The sequence below is a fragment of the Triturus cristatus genome, chromosome 8, assembly GCF_964204655.1.
Source record: "Triturus cristatus chromosome 8, aTriCri1.1, whole genome shotgun sequence".
NCBI classification, from domain to species: Eukaryota; Metazoa; Chordata; class Amphibia; order Caudata; family Salamandridae; genus Triturus; species Triturus cristatus.
This window is the reverse complement of record NC_140591.1, coordinates 221,279,661-221,298,601: the sequence shown is the minus strand read 5'-3', so window position 1 is coordinate 221,298,601 and position 18,941 is coordinate 221,279,661. Positions and strand designations below refer to the sequence as shown.

The following is an 18,941-nucleotide window of genomic DNA, read 5'->3' as shown; positions in this document are numbered from 1 at the left end:
AAGAAGAAGGAATGATTTCCAGAATGGAAACATCTTCAACAACAGGTTTGTTTTCCACATATGTAAGGTTCCTAATCCTGCACTTAGGATTTGGAACAATCCAGATTTCCTTTCTTTAGTCTGGCATGCTATGTAGTTACACAATGAGTGTAAAAGAAGGTCTCAATTAAAGGCCACAGGTCTACTTACCATCACCATACTCTGCCCCTTCGGAGGACTTGCTGTAGGCTACCCCATGGGGTACGATGCTGTAATTCCTTTCAGCTTGGTTTGAAAAAGTCACCAACACTGTATCCCCCACTTCCATTTTGATGACAGGGCCTTAGGAAAAAAGTTTAGGTTTCATTCGTTTTTTTCCAATGTGTTCAAGTGAACACATATCATTAAGCATAACATAACAATAACTATTGGACTCAAAATGGGCCTCCCTGCAACATTTAGCCCACCACACTGATAATTAAAAGGGTCTTTCCACTCTTTTGGTTTTAAACAGCTTAAGAGCAGCAGAAATGCTATGATAATAAACTGGAACAGAAAAATCTTAAGAGCAGTTTTGTTTGCATACACTGACATTTTTACTCAGAAGTAATACAATCTATACAATAAGTCAACCCACACCCTCTCCAGTCCACTATTTCTTTTAAGTGCCATTTGCATCAATAAAATTCTAAAACAAAAAAAGTGTAATTTGCATACTGATCGGCCACGGTTAGATGTAACAGCTACTGACGATGCATGATTTAGTTATTGTCTAAGGATATAATTATTTTACTTATGTAGCAGTAGGAGGATACAGCATTGAATGGGGCACACTTTTTTTAAATTCCCGTTCTTTTCTTTCACATCAATTTGCTGATTTGGAGAAACAGCTACGCATGTGTACTGCCAGGGCCAGGATACTGTAGAGATGCCAATAAGCCATAAATGATGCAGGATTCGCGGTATCAAAAGATCCTATCTGCCTGATTTAGGAATACATAGCTAACTGGGTGAGTCCAACCATTGTGTTTGTAGTCAGTTCCTATACCTCACTCTGTACCTCTATGCCCATGTCCCCTGTTACTAAGATGGGGTCTGCAAAGGAATTGGCGAGCAGTTTTAGCTCTAGTGCAACACAATGCACAATCCAGTGCTCTAGGCTTTCCGCAGTGTGACCATTTGGTCCATTAACAATGTGATTGTCCTTTAAGGACTCGACTTTCAATTTTGACCCATTAAGAAATGCAATACTGCCTTTCCATATGTACAAAGGTCTAAATGCCATTGCAAAATGCTAGGTTTCTTCAGTAGAAATCATATTTTGCAATTCCCTAAATAGGATATCGCAAATAGGGATTACCTACTTGCAATTTCCTAAGCACATGTACAAAGCATTTCCTAAATGTGAAATGGGCATTTAGGAAATGCTATTACCATCGACTCCAAGTCAATAGTAACCATGTGCAAATTAGGAAAAGGCACACAGAACGTCAGTTTTGCTAGTGCCATAGAGTGCCCACCTTAGACCCATAGTTGCCCTTGGTTTTGCATTTCTAAATTTGTGGTTTCCTATAAGGAAAAAGTTAATTTAGAAATGAAAGACCATTTGTGCCCTGAGATATTTAGAGGGAACAACAGAAATAAGATAAAGACTGTACCTTCTTTTCTGAACATGTCTTTATAAGTAAGACTATGACTCCTCCCAGACCACCACCGCTCCAGGACTGTATTCTCAAGTTTGTACCATCTCTGACCATGCTCCAAGTGGTGCTGAGAAGGACCTGGGATGAAACTTGAGCAGAAGTTTGAAGTGGCATCTTAATCCTTCTCCTCTTGTGAACACTATTCTCATAAAGGAAATCCTTCCATAAACTATGGAACAGTTTCAACTCAATGAAAGAGGGAAGATCTCACTCCATGTAGCCTGGGATGGTATTAAAGCAGTGATGGTATTGTATTGTATTGTAATTGCATTTATATAGCGCTTACTACCCATTACGAGGTGTCAAAGCGCCTTTTTGGCAAGTAGCACACTACTCCGGAACCCATAAACGATTAGTGTTGAATTAGTATAGTCAAATATGAAAGTAATTTAAGTGGTGGATAGGTTAGTCAATTATTTGGATTCAGAAGGATAGAAGAGGGAAAAAAGGTTTGTATTTATATAGCATTTGTTACCCCTGATGGGGTATTGAAGTGCTTTGTTTGGCGAGTAGCACGCTGCTCCGGAAACCCACAGAGGATTAGTGGTGAATTAGTATAGTGAAATATGAAAGTAATTTGAGTGGTGGAAATGTTATTCAGTTATTTGCATAGAGAAGGGTAGTGGAGATATGGATTTTTCAGGACAGTTATGTCCCCTATCTTGGACCCCAACGGTTCTATGTGCATGTTACAAGTACATGTATGTTTCCTCCAGTTCCAGTTATGAAGACGCAAATACATGTGCGTCCACCGTCAACATGTCCTCTGTCAGATCCGCCATGAATAGGCCGGATATTCCATTCCTAAATATGAAAGGCCACCGGCTTTATATGGCTCAGTTACTCCATTTTGCAGTCCAGGCAAGTAGGCCCTGATTCTGTCATCAAACTCTTCTTGCCTTCTGCCTCTGAAAGCTCCAGTCTGAGCCTGCATCTGTGACCATGAACTTTGTCTCATTCTCTGCGTGGCTCACGAAGCCTGACATCAGCCTATTCTCTGCCAAGAACTGTATTTCACCTTCGAATTATCTGCTTCCCCCTCAGCCGATGCATTCCTGCCTAGTAGTTTAAGTAAACATTCTTCCAGTTACCAAGCAAAAGGCCCGGCTTCTCTGTCCTCATGCAAGTAATTCATAGCCCTGTTACCATGGAATATTCCTATCCCCTCGCATTTAGTGTAGACACTTAGACGCTTGTACATGCACGCACAGTCAGTATAGAATAGATTCTGTTCGAGAGTCCTTCTTTCGTGGATAACATAGTTCTTTAAACATAGGATGTTAGATATGATTTGGGATTAGGTTGACTTGACCCCCCAGACTTCTTGTCTCCACATGTAGAGCTAAATGTCAAGTCCCCTTCACCCCCTAGTTACACGTCAATTACACGTCATGTTGCTGCGCGCGCATCTATGCCAAGTATTATCTTATGGATCCGCCTATATGTGACACCATAACCAATTACGTTCCTTTTTACTCCTTATTACACCCATTTTTGGTTACGCAGATAAATCGTCATTTTCCTTATCAATTGTTACGCCTACTGCATTCGCCTCATTGTAATGTATGATCTATAAAAGTCATTTCTTGTCAATAAAGTATGTACTTCACTTCCTGAACCCCCGTGGTGATGGAACTTGGAGCAACCGATTATAATCGATCACTGGAATAAAGCCCATTCCGAACCTCTAATACCACGGATTCTGCCTCTCATTTTACTGAGCTATTTTATTATGTTTATATATCAAATTAAGTCCCGGTAAAGGAATTTTATTTACCACATGAATGGCGCCCGAACAGGGACACTTTCTCATCTCACGCGCCGGCGGTGAGTTGCAGGCCCGGTCTCCTGCCACAGCTGGACGGACAATAACGCGTACCAGCAGGATTTCCTGTATCTCCCTCCGGTCAAGCGGGGGCGACTGAGGCTGCGATCAACACCCAGACGAGGCGGTGAGAAGTGCGAAGTATCCCGACCAGAGCCTAGCTGAGAGAGCAAGATCCGAGGTATACAGAGGCCCACCAGTTCGAAGTCGAGTCCAGTTTCCGACGAGTCGAGTCGAGTCGAGTCCAGTCCAAGTCCGGTTTCCGAGGCCTTCCGTTTCCGAAGCTACCCGGTGAGTACCATTACTGGGGAGGCATTTCTGACGTGCACATAGGTTGTGCCGGTCAAGACGGGTTTGGGTACACAAATCCGGTCTGCACTGTTTCAGCAGTGTATCTGTACTGTTTAGCAGTATATCAAGTATTCCGAAGTATCTAGTTATTGTCAAAGAATTATGCTTGGTGATTAGTTATGCAGACGATCATCATTGTTGGTTATTTTAAAGGTTAAAAATATTTAATGTTTAATGTTTAATGTTTAATGTGTTAAACGTCCTGCATATTGTGGTATGAATGGTTGTTCATTATTGTGCTTTTGTACTAAGTGTGTTCAAGATTAAGTATCAAATCAGTTCTCAATATGCCGCTCTTTTCGAAACTAAGACAGATCACTACAAGAAAAGGGGTACTCGAAGAAGCCGTTCCTATTCCTCCTAGGGACACTCCAGGGTACTTCATGTATCATAAACATGGCTATATTATTTCTTGATTTATGGGTAGACTACACCAAGGAATTACCAGAAAGTCAGAGGTGGCCCACAGCGGGAACCTGGGATGCAGAGTGCATCATGAAAGTCGAGGAAGAGTTATGGAAAAGGAAGGTCAGACAGTCACAGAAAGACGCCGTTGAGTTATGGCGTAAAGAATCTCATAGACGCACAGAAAAAGCACGTAGACAGGAAGAAAAGAATAAAGAGAGTTCAAATAAAGTTCGAGAGAATCCATTAATTGAGGAAGGTATCCGAGTGAAATCAGAACAAGTAGATAGGCAAAGAAATGCCCTTATGAATGGTATGTATCCCCTCCTGGCCGAAGGATTACCTAAGGCTACTCCAGAAAAACCGAAAGACTTGCCACCCCCATTGTTCCCAATAAAGGTACATCCTAAGGGGCATCCTAGAACCGCAGAAGATGTTTTTCTTTCCTCATATTTAGATGACGCAGCTCCCGAGTATGCTAATTCCGCCCCACATAGCCGCATACCAGGGAGATCCAACGCCAAGATCCAGTACCCGTATCCCTACAGCAACAAATCGAGTCACAAGTTCCGGCAAGCACATCTGTTTCTACATCTGTTCCTACAGCTGCTTCTATAGCTGTGTCCACACCTATAGTTGCTGTGTCACGTTCAACGAATCCTTTCACACCCGACACCCCAGATGGGGCTGCGGGAGGTGCTAGCAACATTTTTTCCACGCCACCCAGAATAAATAAACTTGCTTTTCAAGAGTCAGCACATTCACGTACCCCCAAACTCATAAATGCCCGTACGCTTAAGGAACTTCTTATAGATTGCAGATATGACCCTGTGCCCGGCAAAGAGGACGAAATGATCCTGGCATCCTTGCGTATCAGACGAGCCGCAGTGTACTTAGGGAAGTTACCAGGAATGACTGCGCATCTAGATAAAATATACCATTTTGTCCAAACAGGGCGAGATCCAGAATGTATTAACAGAGCTATGGAATACCAGAAAGTGGAGATACAGGGGGAACTGTTACGTTTCCTCATAAATTGTGTGATCAGAAATGAAGACCGACCGAGGGTAGACCCGGAAGCAATGCAAATTCTTACCAGATGGAGCCAGAATATATCAGAAGGTAGACATGATAAACAAAATTGTATAATAGCCATGTGCCGAAAGATCCGTAAAGAAATAGAACGCCTACACGAAGAAAGATTAGCGGTAGACGAGTTCGAACAAAACGAGGAGGAAGAGTCAGGACTGCCCGCAGGACAGTCAGACACCATAGCCTATGTAGGTAAAGGAAGATCTTGTAATAGTAATAGATGTCCTACTGACCCGATACGTCCGATATGTCCAGATAATAACAGGAATTTCCAAATACCTATAATTAACATCAGGTCAAACGAGCATTCGTTCCAAACCGCCGACAAACTACTCCGAGAACGAAGGGGTTATCATTTTCTCGATTCTATGGATGAACAAGATTTAGCCAGGGCAGCTGTCCATTGGGTGGACAGTCCCGGAAAATATAGTGATGATACAGTAGTACGCACATTTTTGAATCTCACCCCAGATGAACAGAGGTTAGTTGGGATTTATATGATTCAACAACTCATTATACTATATCGGAGTCAGCGTTCGGACCCTGGTCCCTTACCTGACATATTGACTGAATTGCTTATGAATAAATGGAGAGGTGCAGGTACTAAATTAATTAAAGAAATTCTAGAATCAAGAAAGCAGTATATTCTTTTTGTATGCGCAGAGCATGTCTCATTGCCCGTCAAGGAAAGAACCACGTATCACATGGATAGACAGAATCCCTTACGAGAAGTGCACCCAATAAAAGGCGAGGACAATGAGTTTAAGCGCGTATTTGTATATACGCCCATATCAAAAATAGAATTGTTACAAATGAAGAAAGTGGTACCCAGTCATGACAAAGACCCAGCGGGTTTTCACCGAGAAATTAAAGACATGTTACTCATGGGAGAGTATACCTATCCCGACATTATGACAATATTAAAGGTATTGATGCCTGCTGGCATTTATGAGAAACTCAAGGAAAAAGAGTGGGAGGTAGGAGACCAAAAGATAGAATGGTCAGCATTGGAAGCAGAAGAAAGGGCCCGAACTGCAGGAGCAGGGCTTGGGGATAGAACTAAAGCACTACCAGGTTTATTAGTACAGGTACTGCCACGTTTATTAACTACGAAAAAGGAAGATTGGGGTACAATTTCAGCCTGTAAACAGAAGCAAGATGAAGACACTAGTGATTACTATGCCCGATTTGAAAAATGTTTTGGTATAAATAGTGGCATAAAAGCAAGTAGCGAATCATACCCGCATCTGTTCGTAACAAAATTAGTAGAAAATGCCCTACCCCAAGTAAAGAATAGAGTATTAAAATTCGAGAGTACCTGGCAAGGTAACACTCCATCACAAATGTTACAAATGTTACAGTACCATCACAATAGAATTAGAGAGGAACAAGAACATGAACACAGACGCATGAAAGACACGAAAATGAAAATGCTAGTTTCCCAGACAGTTCCAGCTGAAGGACATAAAAAGGGTATGACACATTCCGATTCAGCAGGACCTGTAAAAGGGACATGCAATTATTGTAAAAAGCCAGGTCATTACGTACACGACTGTCCAGTTTTAAAACATAATATCGCCATAGGTAAAACACAAGAAAGATCACGGCCACTCAGACAAGATCAGAATGAACAAGGAGCTCTGCAGCATGCCCAGGCCATGCCAGCCGCACAACAGCCAATACAGTTTGTGCCAGCTGCACCACCGTTGCCTGTTGCTGCCACACAGACAACAACACGACAAATGTATCAGACCGCACAGTATGAATATCCTGAGTATCAGCGTTACGCATGAACTAGCCTAGAGAGGGAAGTTGACTTACCCCTTATTGAAATACCTGTAGATCAAGAAGGACCTTATGTACATAGTGAATTATTAGGCCAAGATAGAAAATTTTTACTCGATACAGGGGCAAGTCGAACAACTATAAAACGTAGTGAAGTTCCAGGGGCACCCCTCTCAGGCTCACAGAATATTTCCCTTGGTTTTTCAGGAAAACCTATTGTTAATGAAGTATCACAGCCTCTTCCACTTACGATAGGACCTCTGACCCGAACTACAGATTTATTGCTTACTAAATCATGTCCAGAAAATCTGTTAGGAATAAAAACACTGAAAGCTCTAGGAGCCATAATATGTTGTTCTCCGGAAGGAGTAAGGTTGTTTTTACGTGATTTTAAAGGTCACTATGTGTCTAGAGACATGGATCCCCGACTGCAGACTTTACCTACACATCTATGGGCACAAGGCCCTACTGATGTTGGTTGCATGAATATTACACCATATCGAGTCACATTAAAGGCAGGAGTGGTGCTACCACGAATGCGACAATACAAGTTACCACCAGATGCTGTAGTGGCTTTACTACAAATCATTGACGAGCTCATTGCCCAAGGAGTAGTTGTGGAAACAGACTCCAATGTATGTAATTCACCGATAATTCCGATTCTTAAACGAACAGATCCAAAGGCCCCGCCAGTATATCGATTGGTTATTGATCTGCGCGAATTAAACAAGTGCATTGTGCCACAATTCCCTGTGGTCCCAGATATCTCGTCATTACTGACAGCCATTGATTCCGAAGCAACATTCTTTACTGTAATTGATCTCAAGAATGCTTTTTTCAGCGTCCCAATAGATCCGGAGAGCCAATATTTGTTCGGATTTAGTTTAAATGGACGTAGCTTTAAATTCTCACGCGCACCTCAAGGATTTACAGAAAGCCCCAGCATCTATAGCCAAGCACTGAAACGAGAACTAGATAGTATCCACATGCCAGTTAACACTGCTCTGCTCCAATACGTCGATGATCTGCTGATCACCGCAAGAAGCGAACCGGAATGTGAAAAAGCATCACTGACAGTTTTAAAATTTCTAGCCGAAAAGGGGCACAAGGTGTCCCCTTCTAAGCTGCAATTCTGTGTCCAGCGAGTTGTTTATCTTGGACACTCGCTGTCCAAGGAGGGAAGGCAGCTTACACCGGACCGCATTCAGTTAATAGCTAACATGCCAACACCCAAGACACAAAAGGAGGTGCGGGCTTTCATAGGTCTCACTTCATATTGCAGGCAGTGGATCCCTCAGTACGCATTTCTAGCAAAACCACTCATTCAGTTAACCACACAGGAGGCAGCCACATCGACTGTTCTCCCTTGGACTCAGGAACATACACAAGCTTTTGAAAGCCTAAAGAAAGCTTTATGTCAAGCACCTGTCTTAGCAACACCATGTTACAGAAAACAGTTTACACTCTTTGTTACAGAACGCGAAGGTACTGCCTTGTCAGTACTCACACAGGAACAAGCAGGAGCACACAAACCATGTGCTTATTTTTCTAGTACATTAGATCCCGTAGCTCAGGCTTTGCCTGCATGCCTAAAATCAGTGGCAGCGACAGCTTTAGCAATCAGACAAAGCGATGCCATAGTGTTAGGACATCCATTGACAGTTCAAGTACCACATACAGTAGAGGTTCTTGTAAATAGAACGCAAACACAACACTTGACTATAGCGCGACTTACAGGATACGAGCTTACATTGTTTCAGCCACACATAGAAATCAGACGCTGTAACACATTAAATCCTGCCACACTTTTGCCAGTAACCGGAACAGACCCACTAGCCCATGACTGTATTGAAGTTATTACTATAACGACAAAACCCAGACAAGACTTAACCGATGTCCCATTGTCAGACCCAGACCTGACATTGTATGTAGATGGTTCATGTATGAGAACAAATACAGGAGAGTTGGTGGCTGCTTACGCAGTCACAACAGATACTGAAGTCATTGAAACTAATCGTATAAATACTTTGTCAGCTCAAGCCGCAGAGCTCATCGCTCTGACACAAGCTTGTATTCAAGCCACGAATAAAAAAGTCAACATATACACTGATTCACGTTATGCATTCGGAGTTGTACATGACTTCGGCGTGCTGTGGCGAGAGAGAGGTTATTTAACTTCCCACGGTGCCCACATTCAGCACGGACCCCTCATTCATGCCTTATTAGATGCAATACATCGACCCACTGCAATATCAATTATGAAATGTAAGGCTCATGCGAAGGTTACTGATATCATTTCCCAAGGCAATGATCTAGCCGACAGAACAGCTAAACAGACTGCTCAAACTCAAACCCCCGACATGATAAAGACAATAGTCCCGACACCGACACAGTGTATGACAGTTAAAGATCCTACTCTTGACGTAATTGACATACAGACACATGCTACACCAGACGAAATAAAGAAATGGACTGAATTAGGAGGGATCCAAACGGACCAAGGATGGATGATGAAGGAAAAGTCTGTATGGTTCCTTCCTGATTCAATGGTCCAAGTTATAATTAACACTATACATAGTCCAGCACATCTAGGAGAAAAAGCTATGCTAGACAGCATTCAACACATTTGGTTCAATAAAGATTTACGAGCAGCAGCCAAACAAAAAGTCCGTACCTGTATGATCTGTTGCCAGTTCAACCCAGGAAAAAGCGTTCCCGTAGAACAGGGTGGATTTCATCCTCCTGATCACCCTTTTGAAGTGCTCCAGATGGATTATATCCAGATGGAACGATGTCGAGGATTCAAATATGTTCTCGTAGTTGTCTGCGCTCTGTCCCGTTGGACGGAGGCATACCCGGTTTCAGATTACACTGCCCCGACTACTGCCAAACAGTTGGTTCGAGAATTCTTCCCACGATACGGTTTACCACGTGTTGTCTACTCAGATAACGGCCAGCCGTTCTCATCCGAATTAATGAAACATGTTTCACTTCTGTTAGGATATCAGTGGAAATTCCACCGTGTCCGACACCCCGAGGCAGCAGGTCTCGTAGAAAGACATAATCAGATACTGAAAATCAGATTGTCCAAAATATGCAGAGAGAAAGGTGTCGACTGGATAGTAGCGTTACCAGTTGCACTCTTTTACATGAGAATGGTAGCACACTCTCGAACAGGGCTATCCCCGTATGAGGTGATCTTTGGCAGACCACCAAATATGTGGGGGACGCCTATACCACGCAAAATAACTGATGTTGACTGTAATATGCTGACAGATTACTTGGCTTCCTTGATGTCTGCACTACAATCTTGTCGTTCACAGGTAGCTGCAGCCTTTCCCGACAACACTGAGGTGAAACCCCATGACGTAGTTCCGGGTGATCTCGTATTTGTGAGAAATTTCGACCGAAAGACTCAGCTGGAGCCCAGGTGGAAGACACCCAAGTTGGTTCTGCTCACTACAAGGACAGCCGTGAAGATCGAGGGCCGCAAGGGCTGGATTCATTCAAGTCATATCAAGAAATTTCATGGACTATCCTCGGATATAGACATTGTGCCCTGCACTCCCTCACAGACTGATTCAAAACTTCCTTTGGTTGAAAAGACTAAAACCGAACTCTATAAAGTAAAATTGAGGCCTAGAACGTCAGACAATTTGATTGTTTAAGTCCTCTCCAAGGTGAAGCGGTTGAATTTGTCTCTGACATGTATCCTCTAGACCTGAATCATGGACAGTCGCGGAAAATGTTGAAACGACAGGCGTATTGTAAATCACTGCGTAGCCATTGCATAGTGACATTATTAATCTTGTTTTCCTTAAGTCTTTTAATAATTACTGCAAGTATATTGTTGCACATATATTACCCTATTGCCAGAAACGTTTACAATGTTACCGCAGAACATTCTTTTAGTGACCGCCGCATGAATTGTCTTATAGACTTGCGCTGCGCAATAACACTTTCATTAGTATGTTACATCATTCCCATCAGACTAGTAATGCAACTAATTGTTGGGTGTGTGGCCGACTCCCTCCCTATCAGAATTATGAAGGAGTCCTGCCTTTCTTTCCACATCCGTTTACACATAATGGCTCCTGTGGAGCATGGTTTAGTTTAATCAATTCCATAGACTCAGACACAGCAGTTTATCAAGACCATTGGGTATGGGGAAATCTGAACCTAGTTTTATTCAAAGTCTGTTATCCTGACAAGGAGGGTCGCCCCAAAGGAACAGGAACTGATCTAGAAAATGAAGTATATGGATTAGGTAACTTTACACCTAATCTCATGATTCTAAATGTCGAATCCGAAGTTGAACTAGTTTTACCCACCATGTCAGTATTCCCAGCGAAAGGTGAATTGTGTGTAAGAAAAGTTGGTTCCATACATATGGGCCATAGTAAATGCACTACTACAGTAGAGTTCAGTGATCAAGGCAAATCTTCATTTAGAGCTTATCGCCACTCCTACTTTATATGTGGTCAGACTGCATATATGCGTCTACCTCTAGATTGGGATGGTACCTGCTACATTGCATTCCTTTTGCCACCTGTTTTCCTAGCTCCTCCTGATTATTATAGAAATATTCATTTAGTACACAACAGAGAGCGGAGAGATCTCCCAATTGTCGATTACACTGAAACAGCATGGGAAAAATACACAGATTTCAATAAAGGCATCTTTCCCTATATAGGTACTGTTACTAATAGTAAGCTGATACGTAGATTAACTAGAACCCTTGAAGCGGTAGTGAATGAAACTATTTCCGCCCTAGGCAATTTAACAGAAGAGCAGTCTGCTATGCGGATTGTTGTGCTTCAAAATCGTCTTGTCCTTGACGTCATCCTGGCTGATAGGGGCGGAGCTTGTAGGGTCATCGGATCAAGCTGCTGCGTATTCATACCAGAAAATTCGCCATCTGTATATAAAGCTATAACTCGCCTTCATAAGATTGTAAGCCAGATACACCAGAACCCAGGCACTTGGACTTGGTCCGGTTGGTTTTGGAGTGTATTATCTACCTTTGGATGGAAGGTCCTATCTTTCCTAGGTATTGGCCTTCTCATACTATTCAGTTGCTGTCTATGTCTACAATGTGGACCAGCGATCTGTGGCCTGTGTGCCACATCGTGTATTCCACCACCAAGATCTCATTCGTCACGGAAGAAGAAAGAAGAACAAATGATGCTATACGAACAGATCAATGGATTAATGAAGATTGATATCTCTTGACGGGCAAGTAGGGGACAAGGAGGGAATGTGGAAATATGGATTTTTCTGGTCAGTTATGTCCCCTATCTTGGACCCCAACGGTTCTATGTGCATGTTACAAGTACATGTATGTTTCCTCCAGTTCCAGTTATGAAGACGCAAATACATGTGCGTCCACCGTCAACATGTCCTCTGTCAGATCCGCCATGAATAGGCCGGATATTCCATTCCTAAATATGAAAGGCCACCGGCTTTATATGGCTCAGTTACTCCATTTTGCAGTCCAGGCAAGTAGGCCCTGATTCTGTCATCAAACTCTTCTTGCCTTCTGCCTCTGAAAGCTCCAGTCTGAGCCTGCATCTGTGACCATGAACTTTGTCTCATTCTCTGCGCGGCTCACGAAGCCTGACATCAGCCTATTCTCTGCCAAGAACTGTATTTCACCTTCGAATTATCTGCTTCCCCCTCAGCCGATGCATTCCTGCCTAGTAGTTTAAGTAAACATTCTTCCAGTTACCAAGCAAAAGGCCCGGCTTCTCTGTCCTCATGCAAGTAATTCATAGCCCTGTTACCATGGAATATTCCTATCCCCTCGCATTTAGTGTAGACACTTAGACGCTTGTACACGCACGCACAGTCAGTATAGAATAGATTCTGTTCGAGAGTCCTTCTTTCGTGGATAACATAGTTCTTTAAACATAGGATGTTAGATATGATTTGGGATTAGGTTGACTTGACCCCCCAGACTTCTTGTCTCCACATGTAGAGCTAAATGTCAAGTCCCCTTCACCCCCTAGTTACACGTCAATTACACGTCATGTTGCTGCGCGCGCATCTATGCCAAGTATTATCTTATGGATCCGCCTATATGTGACACCATAACCAATTACGTTCCTTTTTACTCCTTATTACACCCATTTTTGGTTACGCAGATAAATCGTCATTTTCCTTATCAATTGTTACGCCTACTGCATTCGCCTCATTGTAATGTATGATCTATAAAAGTCATTTCTTGTCAATAAAGTATGTACTTCACTTCCTGAACCCCCGTGGTGATGGAACTTGGAGCAACCGATTATAATCGATCACTGGAATAAAGCCCATTCCGAACCTCTAATACCACGGATTCTGCCTCTCATTTTACTGAGCTATTTTATTATGTTTATATATCAAATTAAGTCCCGGTAAAGGAATTTTATTTACCACAGATAGAGGAGGGAAAAAGGTTTGCATTTATATAGTGCTTGCTACCTCTGATGAGGTGTTGAATCTCTTTTTGCCGAGTAGCAGGCCACTCTGGAACCCATAAAGGATTAGTGGTGAATTAGTGTAGTGAAATATGAAATTTCAGAAGTGAACATGTTAGTGTTAGTCTGTTATTTTGATTGATAAAGGATAGTGGCGGGATAGGAGAGTGAAGGATTTAGACTTTGTTTTCGTTTTTTTTGTGGAGGTTATAGCAGTAGGAGGAGGCTTTGGGATGAGTAAAAAGGGCATGTGGAGGGAAAGAGTCAGAGGGAAGATTTTAGAAAGGCTTGTTTTGGGGGATCAATATAGTTAAAGAGGTGTCACACGATGCAAGGAGGGGTAGAGTAGGGAAGAGTCTAGAATGGGTTATTTTGGGGATCATAGTAGTGGTATGGGGTTTGGGATAAATGAGAGAGTGGATGTAGAGGATATATTGATAGAGGTATAGGGTGAGAAATAGGGTAGCGCATTGGACAAGTAGCAGAAATAAGTTTGAGATGAGTCAAAGTTGGGGTAGAAGATATATTGAGAGAAGTATAGGGTGAGAAATAGGATAGTGCATTGGATATGCTGAATTGGAAGAAAGCGATAAATAGATGCATAAGTGCACGGAAAGTATATAGATGCATAAAGGAGATAGGTATATGTGGATTAATATATTGATAGTGGTATAGGATGAGAAATAGGGTAGTGCATTGGATATGCTTTTTTAGGAGAAAAGTAATAAATATATAGATCCAAGTACATGGAAGGTATATAGATGCATAAAGGAAGTGAGTATATGTAGATTAAAGATGCATTAGATAAACTCTGGTTTTCAAGTGTTATTGTACTTTAAACATTTATTATTATATATTTTTTAACAACATAATTATTCTACATGTTTATACAAAGCAATACACAAAGTTATGTACATATCTATAGTAAAAATAAATGCTTATATACAGAGGGATATGCTGTAGATTTCTGTTTGTGTATGTGCTTATGTGGGGAAGAGCCAATTCTTGAGTAGTATTCTGAAGATAAGGTGGTTGTCTGTGGATGTTATGTTGGGGGTAAAGAGTTCCATATTTTGGCTGCTTGAACAGAGAAGGATGTGCCACCCATTGTTTTTTTGTATCTTGGATTTTGAGGCAAGGTGCCACTTTAGAGTGGAGGTCCCTTTGTTGAATGTGTTTGGTGATTTTATTCCTGATTAAGAGTGATCCCATTCAATGTATTGCATTGTGGGTGACACAAAGCAGCTTGAACGTGGAGCTTCTGGCAACCGGTAACCAATGCAGGGCTTTCAAGGCAGGGGAGATGTGGTCTCGCGGTTTGATATGCAAAAGTAGTCTGGCAGCCGAGTTCCGAATCCGTTGTAGTCTTTTCATAGTTGTTAAAGGTGATCCATGGTAGAGGCTACTGGTGTAATTGAGTTGGGACAGAATAAGGGAGATGGGAGCTTGGACCTTGTGTGGAAATCCCAAATGGGGGAAAATTTGTTGCAGCGTTTTTATAGTGACAAAGCTTGATCTTGCTAGTTTGTCCACTTGGGCATTCATCAATAGCTTGGAGTCTATGGTCATTCCGAGGTTTCTTACTTCCTTTGACACTTTAGGTGGTGATCCCAGTTCATCAGGCCAGGTGGCAAGCGAGTCATAATGTTTCCAATCGCCACACGTGAGTATTTCCGTTTTGGAAGCATTCAATTTGAGATGGCGCCAAGTCATCCACTGATCCACAGCTCTGAGACAACTGAAAATTGGAGAGTTTCCAATGTCTATGGGCATTCAAGTTGAAGGAGTATTTGTGTGTCATCTGCATAGTTATAGCACGTGAGGTGAAATTGATTGATCAGTGTCGGTAAGGACTTCATGTAGAAGTTGAAAAGCATGGGCGAGATGATACAGCCTTGAGGGACCCCAGCTTTTGTGGAGTATGGTTTGGATGAGAAAGGGATTGGATGACATTAGTTCGGTTTCGAAGTTGGATGCGATCCAGTCTAGAGCAGTCACCTCTATGCCGGCTTCATAGAGTCTTTCTATTAGAGTGTCATGGTCAACCCTGTCAAAGGGAGCCGAGAGGTCCAAGAGGAGTAGCGCAGCAACCCTGTTGCGGTCTACTGTGTTCTTCAGGTCATCCCAGATGGCAAGGAGGGCAGATTATGTGCCTCTTCCCGGATGGAATCCTGTTTGGAAGTCTGAATGTATGGCATTCGCTTCAATGAATTGTGACATTTTGGCGAACGTTTATCTTTCTATCAGTTTGCCTACAAAAGGTCCATTTGTAATGGGTCTATGGTTGTCAGGGTTCTGAGGGTCCAAGTTTGTTTTCTTCAGTAAAGTGCGTAAGTATGACTTTTTGAGTTCTTCTGGAAATATTCCAGTACTTAAGGAATCATAGATGATTCTTCTTACTAGAGTAGCAGCAGAGGTTGTTAAAAGAATTGTCTTGAAAGTTTGCAGTGGACACGGGTCAGAAGGGCTGACGGCAGGCCTGCTTGCTTTGACCAGGTCCATAAATTCATTGTGTAAGATGTGTTGGAAGGAACGGAGAGGGTGGGTTAGAGTATTCTTGGATTGTCGTTTTGTAAAAGGGTTAGTGTTGGTGCTTTGCCCCTGTAATGATTTGCCAGTTTGTCTGTGAAATCTTGAGTAACAGGATGAGTTCCTTCTAGGCAATTTGGTTTACGAAATTGATGGAGTATTTTATAGAATTCTTAATTTGCACATTTAGCATTTTGAATTCTGTCTGAATAGTACATTTTCTTAGCTTTTTTGATAGCTGACTTGTAGAATCTGTTAATTTTCTGTAAGGGAAGTTTTTCTTGTTAGGCGTTTGTTTTGAGCCAGGTACTTTGCATCTTTCTAATTTGTTGTTTTATGTCTTTTATCTCTATATATCTCCAAGGCGCTTTTTTTCTTTTGTGCTGTTGTGTGGCTTTGAGTGGTATCACGATGTCAAAAGCTTCCTGTAGCCACTCATATAGATTTTGAACAGAATTTATTGTTTCCAGATTTATACTTGATGTTAGTTGTCTTTTCCAAGTGTTCCAAATTGAGTTTGTTCCACGGCCGATAGGTGGATGGATGTAAGCTAGTTTTAGGTGAGTCCCTTAGTGTTGTTTTATGTTGGAAAGCGAGCCAGTGGTGGTCTGACCATGTGACTGAAGTTATATTTTGAAAGGTAACTAGTTTGGTATTAGCAAAAATGACATTTAGGATATGTCCAGCTATGTGTGTGGGTTTGTGGACAATCTGATGCAGGTTTAGTGCATCTAGGCCAGTGATTATTGTTTTTGGATGGGTCATATTGGGTTTGTCAAAACAAATGTTGAGGTCACCCAGAACACATAGTTTGGAGTGTATTGTTATCAGATTTGAAACTGTCTAGAAGTGCGCCTGGGAATGTCGCCTTGCTAGGTGGAGGTCTGTAAAGGAGCAGGAAGTTACAGGAGGAAGGCGGTGTAGGATTGCATCTGGTAAGAAGAGCCTCACAATTCTTTATGGAGATGTCGTCAACTTTAGTGATATGTAATATTTGCCTGAACACAACAGCTAGACCACCTCCTTTTTTGCCTATACGATTTTGGGTGATCGTTTGATAGCCTAGAGGAATTGCTTCATGCAGGAGTGGAGCCATGTCATCTCCCAACCATGATTCAGTTATGAATAGTATGTCTGGTTTTGCATCGGTGAAAATGTTGTAGATGTAATGTTTGTTTTTAGACAGCGATTGAGCATTATTAGTAGACAGTTTAGAGAATGTGCTTTGGCGATAGTGAGACTTTGTTCTGTAGAAGAGTGATCAGTATTGTGTGAATTTGCAGCAGGTGTGTTTTTAGTGCTGGTATTAGCTGTATTAGGACAGCAATTGTGTAGCTGTTCTGTAATGTGGTCCTCGTACAGCAGGCTAAGAAGGCATTTTGATGGGTCTGCATGTGTAGGTGGTGGAGAAAGTGTTTGAGAGTGAGTTGGTACGCTGTGTTGTTTTTGTGATGTAACATTGTTGTGCAGTAGACATGGAGAAGCGAAGTTGTGAGGTGTGGCAAGTTGCTTATGTGGGTCATGTAGTAAGGTTCTAAATTGTCCAATGGATGAGAGGTGGTTGGAAGAGAGTTACTGTGTTGCTGTAAGTGTGTTAGGTGTGGTGGAAGAGAGAAAGCTTTGCATTGGAGTTTATTGCCTTATGAGGTTTGAAAGGTGGGTGTATGTTTGTATTTTGTGACTATTATGAGGTGTTGTGCTTAAGAGAGTTTATTGTGCTGGTGTGCGTGATATGTTTTTTTTTTTAGGAGTAGTGAAAAGAGGTGCTGGTATATTTTTTTCATGAGATGGATTTGTTTGTATAGTATTGTTTGTGAGTGGAAGTTGTAAGGTAGAGGGGGTGGTGATGTGTTTATGAGTAGAGTGTGTGTTGTGTGTAGGAGGGAATGAAGTAGAGGTAAGAGTGTTTGTCTTAGACTGGTTTGTTGCAAGAGTTAAAATGTGTGGTGCCATGCAGTGTATGTGTTGTGCATTTGTGTTATTATGGTAGAAGGAAGAGGAGGGTGTTGGTTGGACAAATGATGAAAGGCTGAGTATATGTTTGTTAGTGATAAAAGGGGGTCTGTTAGGAGTAATTGGAGCAGGGAGTGTGTGTCTAAATGGGATGTAGTTAAGTATGGTGTGGAATGGGGTTGTGTTACTGATGAGTGGATTGGTTAGTGTTATAGGATAGAGTTGGTAGGCAGTTTAATTTCAACAAACAGATGAACTTCTTAAATCTGTCTATAGAAATATGACATTTGGTATCTGAGCGAAAGAAAATTAAACAGGAATTTAGAAATCCCAGCCTATGAAACTCTGGTGTATATTAAGGGCCAACTCAAGAAGATTTTGGAAATAGGGTGGGAATTGTCCCTCCTGCACCTTTTCCTTAAAACACAATCTTATGAGACAAGTAAAGTAGGAATTCGCTTGCATTCCAGCGGAGGGGAAAAATGGAAAAGGGTTATGTTCATGAAATATTTACAGATAAGGGGAAAGAGAGTCCCTCACAGGAGAGAAAACTGAGTGAATTTAAGACATATTGTACAAGGCTGTACAGAGCTAAGCCTTAATTGGCTGCAGAATAGGTTTCATCAATAGCCTGAGCTAAAATATGAAGGCTCTCACCCTCCCAAGTTTAAATTTTGAGGCACCGATTTTAAGCAAGGTCTCCTTAGCCCTTAGGTTTCTTACCCCTACCAAAGCCTGCTGGCTGACCGGATGGCTGTATGCAAGTTCTTTGTCTCTCAGTTAACTCCTAGAATTATTGCATTATTTAATCACATCAGAGATAAGGTGACACTACTGTCATCCATTGAGCGAGACCGAGGT

At 42.0% G+C, this 18,941-nt stretch overlaps 1 protein-coding gene across 1 annotated transcript in view; it reads right to left on the bottom strand.

The window, feature by feature from the left end:
• Positions 1 to 18,941, bottom strand: part of HEPHL1 (hephaestin like 1) — a 384,637-nt gene that overhangs the window by 173,990 nt on the left and 191,706 nt on the right. The window contains exon 8 of the mRNA XM_085621400.1: positions 190 to 321. Within this exon, the coding sequence (XP_085477526.1) occupies positions 190 to 321 (132 nt within the window). The remainder of the gene's footprint in view (positions 1 to 189; positions 322 to 18,941) is intronic.